At 31.6% G+C, this 13508-nt stretch overlaps 1 protein-coding gene across 2 annotated transcripts; it reads left to right on the plus strand.

Moving 5' to 3' along the window:
- Positions 1-5892: 5892 nt before the first annotated feature.
- LOC107778668 (uncharacterized) lies at positions 5893-13508 on the plus strand. Of its 2 annotated transcripts, XM_075218187.1 has the most exons (7): positions 5893-6037; positions 6749-6791; positions 7581-7641; positions 7793-8083; positions 12597-12740; positions 12819-13098; positions 13234-13508. In XM_075218187.1, exons 4-7 carry the CDS (start codon positions 8075-8077, stop codon positions 13323-13325), a joined length of 525 nt encoding a protein of 174 aa, XP_075074288.1. In that variant the 5' UTR covers positions 5893-6037; positions 6749-6791; positions 7581-7641; positions 7793-8074; the 3' UTR covers positions 13326-13508. The 2 variants fall into 2 exon arrangements, with proteins under 2 accessions (XP_075074288.1, XP_075074289.1); XM_075218188.1 differs by lacking the exon at positions 7793-8083 and having other exon boundaries at positions 5894-6037.

A 13508-nucleotide genomic window follows, 5' to 3' on the forward strand; every position in this document is an offset into this window, starting at 1 on the left:
ATCATATCTGTCAGATGATAACTCTTCAATAATGCAAGACTAACTTGGATATCCTATTGTAAAAATAAAACGTGAGCAATGAGTCAGTGACATAAACTTTCAAGCAACCAGAGGAATTGACAAAAATTTGGTTACGAAATATCATCAATCTACCTTCCAAATGGTCGCCGTTTCGAATATTATAGGTAATCATTTTAATTTAATTATTTTTCTTTTCATATATATATTTCAATATGAGACTTTATAGATTTTCCTTTCAAAAGTTTTTGCCGTTATACTATAGATAAAACATGAGTACTCTTGACCAATAATGCTTCCTTTTTAGTAATATTTTGTTTCAACCTTTTTTGATATGGAAAAATTCTTGGTAGGGAGTGCTTCCCTCTGAATGGGGCCTTACGCGGCGTGAATCCAGATATAGTCCGGCTCCAATGCAAGTATCGGACATCGGGTGGGAAACCAAAAAAAAAAACCTTTTTTGATGTATTTTTTATTTTTTCTCAGCTATGTTACATATCCTTCTCTTTTAACTTTCAAACCTAGAATGATATGCTTTGTCCACAAAAAAAAATTGACATGGATGTAATGAATTTTTTCTTCTGCAGGAGGATAGATTATCCTCTAAAGTTTATTATTTTTCCTCTCATTTATTAGTTTTAAAACACAACACAAACACGCACACTATTATATTCCTACAACTTTTATTTTAGCTTAATTTTCCTCTAAAGTAAAGTTTATTATTTAATTAATTTCATGTTAATCACCATTTATATTTTGATACATAAAATTATTACGCATATTGGAACTTAAAATATTTTAGTATTACTTTGAATTTAAGCACAATTCTTTAGTGTGTACTATGTAAAAAATTAAACGTGCTACAGAAATTGTTTGCTCTTTAATCACTTAATGATTCATTGCAATTCAAAGTTGAAAGTAATTTTCACCAGTAAGCTTTCCTCTTTTATAGAAGGACCTATAATATTATAAAGTTGATAATGCTTTCTTTTGTAAAAGACCTATAAAACTTTTATTTTTCCTCTAACGTAAAGTTGGATATGGTAAGTTTATTATTTCCAACAAATACACACTATTATGCTTCTACTCATGAGTTACCCGTCTTAATATATTTGTTATAACTTTAAACATCATCATTTTTTCTTAATTAGTTGAAGAGGGAATCTTTCAATCAAAAGGTGCGACTTACATTGTACAATTACTTTCTTTTTGTTGAGTCTTAGATGGTAGTATGGATTAAGGAACACCACACATAAAATTCTAATAAATTTTTAAATTTAATGTTGATATTTTATTTTGTATTTATTGTTGAAGTTTTGGTACGGAATTTGAACAAATTATTTTTTAGATCTTTATTCCTTATATGGTCACTCAACTTATGAGAACATCCTACCAAAGTTAGTTTTGTTTCTTTTAGAACAACAAAATTATTCAACAATTGCATTTTGACTCAGCAAATAAATACTATATATTTTAACATGCCATGTCATATTAAAATTTTATTTTTATTGATTCAACTTATTTAATCCATAACCCAAATTTCTAATAAACTTATATTGTGACTTCTTTTTGTAAATCTATATGAGTAATTTATATTCAAGGTTATCTATATAATTAATTCAGCAAATCAAACGATATACCTTTGGGGGTGGGGTGGGTGGGTTGAGTTTTAATATGGCACGGTATGTCAAAATGTATAGTTTTTATTTTCTGAGCCAAAATGCAATAATTGGTTTTGTAGTCCTAAAAAAAGTAAAGTAACTTTGATAGGATGTTTCCATAAGTTAGCTGCCCATCCAAAGAATTTACTCATTAAATATTTTAATTTTGTAAAAATATTTTGGGTGAATTATGATTAGATGCATGGTCATTTTATTTTGATTAAATGGTTAATTTATTTGAGAAGCATCTAGATGATTAGAGCACACCAATATGTGGGATAACTTTTCACAATTTTAATGGTATCATTAGATTTATCTTTAAATTTGGGAGGATTGTAATGATGGATTGATGAGATAGCATATTTGTATTACCTATTTTACTTTGACTTTTTCTTCTAGATCGAAAATACTTTTTGAACCCTTGAAAATAAGTACTTGATTACACACTTTAGGTAAGTGAATATATTTTTTATTTTAAGATTGTAATAGTAGATCTAAAACCACAATTTTAGAAATCTAATATATAGACTCAACGCGAAGAATCTTAAAAGGTTAAGCTATATAGTTTAAATCATGAATTTGTCTTTACTTAATTATAAGCTGGTCAAACTGTCTTATAAGCACATTTTGACTTATTTACACATTTGGTAAAAAACTAAAGTGCTTATAAGCCAAATCTTTATAACCTTATATCAGCCAAAAGTCATAATAAACTATGTTATCCTTTTATTTCTTTTAAATTCTCAAATTACCTTTCAACAAATAAAACTTCCTCTCCGATCCATATTTATCATTCTTTTTTTCTTAATATACTTTTAAATGTATAATTTTCGTAAAAAAATTAAGGGTATTTCAATTATTTTAATAAAGGAACAACTTACTGTTAATTTTCTGTAATTGGTTAATTCCCGTTTTACCCCTAAAACTACTGTTACGCCCCGATTCAAAAATCGGTTCAACTTCAAAATTATCTAAAAACCTAAAATTAAATTATCAGCTATAACCAATCCTTAATCCAGTTCAATCAACAAATTCAAACTTAAACTATGAACAACAAATTAACAATCGGAATTATTTTGACTGAACGATATTTTTAACAACACATATATTTGCAGATTCAACAATATTAACAAATTCAACATAACCAACAAATAGATTTGAGTTTCTAAATTCAATAGTCAATTGATCTTTAAACTAAATCTAATAACATTAGAACCAAGATGAATATTCAAATTAAATCAAGCATTTAAAACATAAATTCACATTAAATCACCGGATTAAGAACGAACTTCAACCAAAAGATGAACACGGATTTAATCTAAATTAATCAATAAAATGGATGATTCAAGTGACTAAACTAACATATTTCTATATTACAACTAAATTATTTTAAACGAATAAAAATAAACCGAAGAAGAAATAATTGATTGAATTTCAACTCGAATCTAACCACATTAAAATTAAACTAACAATTTCTTTTTACACAAATAAACGAAATTAACATGAAACAAACCAAAAATAAGTAATTAAATTTCAATTTGATTCTAACATTAAAAATTAAAACTAACAATTTCTTTTAAATTAAAATTAAGCTAACAATTTCTTTCACATGCTAACAATTAAACTTAACAATTTCAATTTGAATCTAACAACATTAAAATTAAACTAACAATTTCTTTTACAAATTAAATAAAAACACATGAAATAAACGGAAAAACTAATTAATTAAATGACAAACACGAACAAAACAAGAATCAAACATTTAACGATTTTAGATCCGAGAATATCAAAACAAAATACGGACAAAATGAAACTCAAACCCACTAACCGGATCGAAGCGACGATGAACTCGAATGGAAAGTAGTTTGGTCGTTTGGAAGAGGACGAAGAAGGAAACGCCGCAGCAGCCATGGCAGTGAAGAAACGCAGCAGCAGCAGCAACGTCGTAACAGTGACGACGACAAAGAAGCAACACGGGCAGCAGCCAAAACAATGGAGAAACGCAGCAGCAGCGCCGGAAAAGAAGAAGCAACAAACAGGTGACGATCTGAAGAAGAAAACAGTAGCAACGACGAGCGGAGAAGGCAGCAATGCGACGGGATCTCGTGCTCGTTTGAAGAGCTTGGAGACGCAGCCATGGCGGACAGCAGTGATGGGATCTTTTGATCATTTTGAAGAGCTGTAGGCGCAGCCATGGCGGGCAGCATGTGACGAGGAAGAAGAAGCAAAGCAATGGACGCAGTGGCAAGATCTTGAAGACGCAACCATGGCGGACAAGAGAGGGAGACGAGTTGTGTGTGTATGCGTCGCATATGTGTGCGTATATGTGCTGTGTGTGACGTGAGGGAGAAGGGGTGTGAGGGGGAGGGGCTGCCATGGGAGGAGATTTGGAGAAGAAGGAGAGGAAGAAGAAGAGGGGGGGGGGTGCGGGTAGTCTTAGGTTTTTTGATTTATTTTTTGTTTTGTTTTGTTTTGTTTTTTTATGAAAAATGAAAGAAAAGGGGGTTTGAGGGTCTTTTGGGTTATGGACTGGGTCGACCCAGTTCGAAATGGACTGGGTCGTTTGGGAAGATTGGGTCTCTTTGGGCTTGTGACTTAAAATTGAAGAAAATGCCCAATCCGATCTCTTCTATTTTTATCCTTTTCTATTTATTCAATTTCCTAAATAATAATAAAGCTAGAATGCTAAGATTAAATTATAAAACCAAAATTATCTGGAAATACTAATTAACTCTTAATAACAGTTAACACACAATTAAATAGCGACTAACGAGAAAGTCACACAATTTGGACATTAAGTGCTAAAAATGCAACGTACATTATTTTTATGATTTTTTCATTTTGTAAACAAACTTAATTAAATATTAAACGCAAATGCGACATATTTTTATATTTTTTACTAATCTAACAAATAAACATGCATAGACAAAAATGCAAATAATTACACAGAAATGCCACGAAGAACACAAAAATTGCACACAAAGGAAAATTATTTTGTTTTGAAATTTTGGGAGTAATTCTCATATAGGGCAAAAATCACGTGCTCACAGCTGCCCCTCTTTGTCCGAAAACACAAAGAGTTTTCGTGCAAAGATAAAGTGAGCAAATACGAGCGATTTTTGCTCGTTCGAGTACTCCGTGCGAAGCATTTTTATATCGTCAATTTCATTGCTAATTAATGTTAAAAGGTGAATTCCTTAATATGTGTGAAAACAACATAAAAATCACTTACTTTGGACCGGAGAGAGTAATATTTTAGACTAATTCAAAGTTACAATTTAAAATAAAATACGATATTATTTTGGTTATAGGTAAAATATTAATATAAAAACTATTTAAAATATAGTAGGGAAGAGATGTATAAAAAAATAAAGGTAGTGTGATTTATACTTTAAATTAATTGAAAAATAAATAAATTAAATAATTAAATTATATTTAAAAATATTACTGATAAATTTAAATGATTAAAAAATTCCGAATAAGAGGATACAAGCATAAAAATATACCAAATTTCAAGAATAAAATATTTATATTTATTAAAGACTATTAAAAAGATAATAAGCAAGATATTAATTAAATTATTAAGCTAATAAAAAATTATATGACAGTATAATAATATTAAATAATAAATAATACAATAACTATAAGAAAAGAACAAAAATAAAAAAGAATTTGCATAAAATGATGTGATGAATAAGACATATTTGACTTTCAGTAAAAAATAAATGATAATAAGAATTTTCTTAAAATAATATGATATAATGTGCTCAAACAACACAGATCACAACATGACATATTTAGTATTTTTTAATATTGACACCGAAACGAAATACAAGTACTAAAATCAAGGGATTAGGCTGCTACAAATAAAATAAAAGTTGTCTACTACGAGATTTGAATAATAATTTCATATCTTGCTTCAAAATTAAAATCGAATGTTATATAATTTTTATATAAAGGTTTATATTTTAAGGTTATTTGCACATAATTCAAACAACATAGATTACAATTTGACATAATTTGTGTCAGCGCATCGCGCGAGTACTAATACTAGTTACTCTTAAGAAGACTTGCATTAGTTCCTCTTTCAATTATAATTATATATATATATTTCTCTTCTTTGGAAGAGAAAGTTTTTCGACATGTATGCTTAGAAACAAGCTTGAGGCTATTTCAGTCATTTCTCACAGCTATATACGTGCCCTTTGGTGCTCTTCCCAGATATACGTGTAGGTTTTACTGCTACTCCATATGTATGTTGTTCTTCTTTTTCAACATAAACATATTCCTTGGCTAAGCACACACAAGAAAAGGCATAGAGAAACGATCCATCACAAGATCGAAATCAGGTAAATCAGGTAAGAGTTTCTTTCTGAAGTTCAGATTTGAGTCTGATTCAATTCTTTTTGGTTTTGGCATTTGTTGGCCTGTGAGTTGTCCAGTTTTCTTCTCAAATCTCTTGAACTTTCAGGTAAATTTCTTAGTCTTTAATATCAATTTTGTTATTTTCTATGTGTTGTTTCTCCTTTTTTTGTTCCAATTTGTTTCAACTCAGACAACATAGGGAAATTTCAAAGTTAGGGCTTTCATGGATAAAATTGGGGGAATATTTGGGGTTTTGATAATTGGTAAAAGTCTGTTTTTTTCCCCACCGAGAAAGCAAATAGAACCCAGGTAATAATCCCTTTTAGAAGTTAAAATTTGATTTTGATCTAAAACTATTTTGCTCGATCATTGCTAATGTTTCTAATTTCTACTTAGTTTCACCATCTCTCTGAAAATTAGCTTCTTTTTCTTTTTACATATCTCCCTTTTCTCTTTGATTCTGGGGTTTGTTTTACCTGTAAGTTTTACTAAGTTTCTTGGTGATGGGATTTCGAAGATATGTGTTGGTTTTTGCAATTTTCCTCTTTGTGTTTTAGGTACGTGTGATTTGGCGGATGATTTTTTCTTCTCTCTTTGTTGCTTTCTTTGTTTTATCCATTTATGTTATTTTGGGCCTTTCTCCAACTTTTTTTTATTACTGATGTTGTTGTTAATTTATCTTTATTTCATGTTCTTTGTTTCAGTTTTTACTCTGGGTCGTGGTAGCCGTCTCCTCTGCATCATCCTGTAAGCACTGCACTTCTATTGGTTTTTTTCCTTAACTTCTTAGTAGATTATTTATTTATATATATTATCTGTTTATTAGAGTTATTTTTGGTTTGTAATGTATGTCAATAACACACAACTTATATTACTCTATATCTAGATTTAATTTTAATTTAGTATTTTTGAAGCCTTATTTTTCAACGAATAAAAATGGACTTCATTGTTCTCGAGTAAGTATAAAAAGGATCAAATGTTTGAAAAATACTACCGGTAAAACGACTAGGCAACATGAATTATATAGAGTGATGCTGATAAAAAGGATGCTCTTATACCACATGTCTAATATATGAGACTGGAAAAAAAATGATCAATAAGAGAGAAGAAAAAATTTGAACTCGATAGCCCTTTTAAAGGGGGTAAATGCAAATATGGATTACTATCTGTTAAATTCTCCCATAGTGAGAAATCTGGTGTGAATCGAGCAAGTGTACATCCTGGTGTATGATGAAAATACCACCAAAATGCCGCAATCGGTCATATTCGAGTGATTTTATTAATTTCATATATTCACTTGTACATATATATTCTCATAGTTGGTTGGTGTTTATTTGATTTAGTAGGATATATAAATAACAATATAAGTCTTCTCGTAAGGCTGGAGTGACAGAGATTGGCTACTAAGTTGGGCATTGTTGCAAGTTGCTCATGTCGATGTTTAGGATGTGCTTTATGTTATGCTTGAAAATACAAACTATCCCTATGTATTTGAGAGGCATGCAGATTCTCAATTTATCTTCTTTATTATTGCAGTTCTAGCGATTCGTTGTGGTTGTTTTCTACCTCTGTTATTCAGTGGCACTTGAACCGAAAGGTAAATTTTCTAATATCTCGTGATTTATTTTTAGGTATTGTAAGTTTTTGCTTGAGTTCTTCTAAAAAATTATAATAAACATATATAAATATTAGACAATGTTGAAAATATATTCAGTAATGCAAGTATGCACTTGACATTTCTCCTTCAGGAAATAGATGCGTGAATATGTCGAGTAAAAATCATAAAAATGAAAGTTGTGAAAAAATATATGCTGACAAGAAGGCTAGGCGACGCGAATTATACAAGATGATGCAAGACGATAAAAAGGAGGCTCTCCTAGTGCGAGCACGCGCGCGAGCAAGTAAGGACGAAACAAGTGGTCGGCAACTTCCTGCTTGCTCACTAATTAATAGCTCTGTTATCGCATCATCCTCTATGAGTGCTAATATTTCAAGCGAGCAATATCTTCCTTTTGTGGGATATTCAATATATGAAGCAGGTTAGAGAGCTAGACTATGACTTCTTGATGGTATACACAAGTATAAATACGTATATGCATTTATAACTATCAAAATTATATATTTATACTTGTTATTGTTGCATCCCAGGATCTACATCTAATACAAATCATGAACAATATACTGAAGAGTCAATAACAATTCAACCATCAATTGATTATGTTATGTTAAAAACTGTTCCCAAATGCAAATTTTGCGAAGCCAAAAAATTTGAATACGAACCACCCGCATTCTGTTGTCGCAAAGGCACTATTAAGCTGATTTCACATCAAGTACCACAAGAGTTAAAAACTCTATGTCTAGGAAATACTGAAGAATCAAAACATTTTCGAACCTACATAAGAACATACAATAATACATTTGCGTTCACATCCCTGGGAGTAAGTTATGACAAAGAGTTGGCGAAAAGGAATAAAGGTATATATACATTTCGAGTTCAAGGACAAATGTATCATTTCATGAATGACCTGATACCAAGTAATGAAAAAGGAAAAAATCTACAATTATATTTCTATGATAATGAAAATGAGGTGAGCAATCGAATGGCATGTTCCAATAAATTGAACGAGGATACTGTGAAAAATTTAATGGAAATATTAAAAACTCATCCTTATACTACGTTTTTGAAATCCTTAATAAATATACCACAGTTATCAAATTTCTACATTGCGCTTAAGTGTGATGCTGGTTTAGATCAACGAATATACAATCTACCAACTACGTCAGAAGTGGCAGGAATATGGGTAGAACAAGATACCAATAATTGCATCCCTACACCACATATCCGAATATATACAAAAAGTGATAGAAGCCAGCTGGTAAATTATTATTACGGATGTTACGACCCATTGCAATATCCATTACTCTTCCCTTACGGTCAAAATGGTTGGCATTGTGGTATTCAAAAAGTTAAGCCTTCACCTACCCCTTCCAGAACACATCCGTATTGTGAATGCGAACAATTGCCATGTCTAACAAATATGACTTCAATTGATGGATTCCTTGACATGGAAGCTGAAGTGATGCAAAAAGGCAAACGAAAAAGAGAAACAGTTTCTTGTCGTGAATATTATTGTTATCAGCTCCAAATTAGAGATGATAAAAATATAATCTTACATTCAGGACGATTATTTCAACAATATGTTGTAGACGAATGGATAAAAGTTGAAACTCAAAGATTAGATTTCGCTTTTTTCAATCAAGATTTATTCAGGATGGATGTGTTAGCGGGACTTTTAGATCTTTTGCGACGCGGTGAGAGAGAAGGCTCACAGGTAGGTAAAAACAGAATACTTCCACTTAGCTTCACAGGAGGGCCAAGAGATATGCGCCGCCGGTATATGGATGCTATTGCATTAGTGCAACGTTTTGGAATACCCGATATATTTCTAACTATAACATGTAACCCTTCGTGTCCTGAAATTCAAGTAAACTTGTTGTCGACAGATGAGGCTCAGAATAGACCCGATTTAGTTAGCCGAATATTTCGAGCAAAACTAGAAGAGTTTAAAAAGGATATACTAAAAAGACAAATATTTGGTAAAGTTGCAGCATTTATGTACACGGTCAAATTTCAAAAACGGGGACTTCCACATGCTCATTTTCTTATTATACTCGATGAAAAATACAAACTACTGACCCCTGAGGCATATGATAAATTTATTTGCGCTGAATTACCGGATCCTAAAAGAAATTCTGATTTATTTAAGCTTGTTACACAACACATGCTACATGGTCCTTGCGGTCAATTAAATCCAACAAGCCCCTGTATGAAGAAAAAAAATGGTCATTGTAAATTTAAATTTCCAAAAGAGTTTGCTAAACAGACAACTAAAGGAAAAAGTTCATACCCTATTTATAGAAGACGAAATACAGGAAAATCTGTGAAAATTAGAGGACAACTTTTTGATAATTCATGGGTTGTTTCTTACAATCCATTCTTACTTAGTAAATTTAATTGTCATATAAATGTGGAGATTTGCTCTGATATTAAAGTTGTTAAGTACATTTACAAGTATATTTGCAAAGGACATGATAAAATTGCATTTCATATACATCCTAATGAGACGAATATAGAAGTAGATGAAATAAAGGAATATCAATCTGCTAGGTGGGTGTCACCACCTGAGGCTGTGTGGCGCATATTTGCTTTTCCTATCAGTGAAATGATTCCAAATGTATACCATCTTCAACTGCATCTTGATGGACAACAAATTGTTTCCTTCAAAAATACAGACAATATTAGTAGAATTGTAAATAATCCTATGATTAAAAAAACAATGTTAACTGAATTTTTTAGAATGAATAGCGAAAACGAAAATGCTATAACTTTGAATTTATTATATCGGGAATTTCCAGAATATTTTGTATGGTCCACAACATACAAGATGTGGTCGCGTCGCCAACAAGGATATGCTATTGGTAGAGTTGTGACATGTCATCCAACCGAAGGAGAAAGATACTATCTTAGATTGCTCTTAATGAACGTAAGAGGACCAAAATCGTATAAAAATTTGCGAACTGTAAACGGAATAACTTGTGGCACGTTTAGAGAAGCTGCAGAAAAAAGAGGATTATTACTTTGCGATAATAATTTAATAGAATGCATGTCAGAAGCAGTAAGTTACCAAATGCCACACAGTTTGAGACACTTATTTGCTGTACTATTAGTATATTGCAATTCCGCTAATCCAAGAGAGTTGTGGAAAAAATTTGAAATCCCGATGTCTGAAGATTTCAATAAATACCCAAACATGCATACACGAGAAATTCGTCACAAAGTATTAAATCATATAAATGATATTCTTCATTCAATGGGTCGTTATATCAACGAATTTGAACTAACTCAGGGCAAAATTCAACCATCTGCAACAGCCAAAGAAGCTAAAGATGTACATTTTGAAAGGAATATTATCGTTACTGAACAAGATTTACTATTGCCATATAAACTAAACATTGAACAAAAAAGAGCTTACAATGTAATCCTTGATAGAATATTCTCAAATAAACTCGGAGCATTCTTCATTGATGGTCCGTGTGGAACTGGAAAAAGCTTTTTATATCGTGCCTTATTAGCTACAGTACGACATAGAGGATTTAGAGCATTAGCGACTGCGAGTTCAGGTGTTGCTGCTTCACATCTTCCCGGAGGCCGAACTGCTCATTTCTGATTTAAAATACCTATTGATGTTGATGGAAATTTTAGTTGCAATATTAGCAAACAAAGTTCATTGGCATCGTTGATTCGAGATGCAAAACTAATAGTATGGGACGAAATTTCAATGGCAAAAAAGGAAATGGTTGAAGCACTAGATTTGCTCCTTAGAGATTTAATGGAAACAACTATGTTGTTCGGCGGAAAGGTTGTTGTATTCAGCGGCGATTTTAGACAAACTCTTCCCGTTGTCCGTGGTGGACAAAGGGAAGATTTTGTTCGTGAAAGCTTATTATGTTCTGAAATTTGGCATCAACTTGAAAAATTACAACTGTCCGAAAATATGCGTGCGAAAACAGACCCAGCTTTTTGTGAATATTTGATGAGAATTGGTAATGGAAAAGAAAACAAAAATGATAAGAACAAAATAGAAATTCCATGTCCTCTGATCATACCTTTCACCACTGAAAAAGATTCCTTGAATCATCTATTTAAAGTTACTTATCCTGATTTATATTTAACTCGTTCAAATATTTCTTTTTTTACTTCTCGTGCAATTCTAACTACAAAGAACGATTTTGTTGATGAAATAAATGATATGCTAATTGCTCAATTTCCAGCTGATGAAAAAGTCTATTTAGCTACCGATGAAACAATTGATCCAAAAGATCAAAGTGAATATGACGACTTTTTGCACGCTTTAAATCCTCCTGGTTTACCTCCTTATAAATTGTGTCTAAAAAAAATTGTCCAATTATATTATTAAGGAATTTGAATCCCTGCGACGGTTTGTGCAATGGGACACGATTAATATGTAATGACTTCAAATCTCATGTTATTAGTGCTACAATATCCAGTGGTGATTTTAAAAATACACATGTATTCATTCCGTGAATACCACTATTAACATCAGAAGATGAAAAACTACCCCTTCAATTTAAAAGAACACAATTTCCGATACGGTTATGTTTCGCCATGACTATAAATAAAGCTCAAGGCCAAACATTAGATTTTGTTGGCATTTATTTGCGAGAACCTGTATTTTCTCATGGTCAATTGTACGTTGCCTTATCAAGAGCTAAAGGTTCTAACTGTGTTAAGATATTAATTAGACCGATTATAGCTGACGATGATGATGATCACTCCACATATAATGTAGTTTATGATGAAATTATTGAAAAAGCTTTTGCCATAACTTAGACCATCATTCCTAATAGTAAGTGTGATGTACAACTTATTTACTTTTTGGATTCTTTGATTTTGTATTATAATCATTCTAACAATCTTACGTTTGCTCATTATTATAATTGTGATGCGTTATGATTATCGATTATGTCTAGATGGCAGAAAGATTCAACATCAATGCGATTACTCCAGAAACGGAAGAATGGACCTGCAAGATACAAGTAGTTGATAAAGGCAGACCTAGAGACAACAGAGAGAAAACGCAAAAATATCAGCTGATGGTTTTGCAAGATGAAGAGGTAATCTTTAAAGAATTCATAAGTTTGCCAATAGTAATTAAGTTAATATTATTCTAATTGTGCCTTATTTTGTTACAGAAAAATAAAGTGGAATGCGTTATATTCAATGCGGAGATAATGCATTTTGCAGATCTGTTTCGCCCTTTCCAAACTTACTTGGTGTCAGTTGCACAAGTCAAAGAATCAAACTATATGTACGGAAATCCACTTAACAAATTTACATGGACAATTGATAGGTGTACCATTGTTGAGCCAATAGAAATTGTTAATCCTCCAGAAAAGCCACTAGCTCCGCCAACGCGCCTTAATCTTACACCATTTGGCAACTTTGAATATCAACCCGAAGGATCTGAATTCGGTAATTGAAGATTTATCTATTTATGTTGTTTGTTTGCCTAAAATTCATATTTATTAGTATTGTTATTATTACGATTATTGTCTATATCAATTTTTATTGTCTATTAGCTTATTCATCGTTCTTTTTAAATGCAAGATGTGCTTGCCATCGTGCTCAACGCAAGCCCCTCAACCTATGCTTCAAATGGGCGGAGAATTCAAGATTTTATCATCATGGATGATCAGTAAGTATACATAAACCTGTTTTATTGGATCCAACTAGCAACTGCTGATTCAAGTATGATGTAATGTGTCACTTTTCGTATATTGTCTAACAATACCCCGCAATAACTGAAACCGAAATTCAAGTTGAGATTGTACCCTTTTAAAGGCTACTTTTCATGCTTCAATTCAATTTTGGCTTTGCTGCAA

This window comes from Nicotiana tabacum, chromosome 7, assembly GCF_000715075.1.
Source record: "Nicotiana tabacum cultivar K326 chromosome 7, ASM71507v2, whole genome shotgun sequence".
NCBI classification, from domain to species: Eukaryota; Viridiplantae; Streptophyta; class Magnoliopsida; order Solanales; family Solanaceae; genus Nicotiana; species Nicotiana tabacum.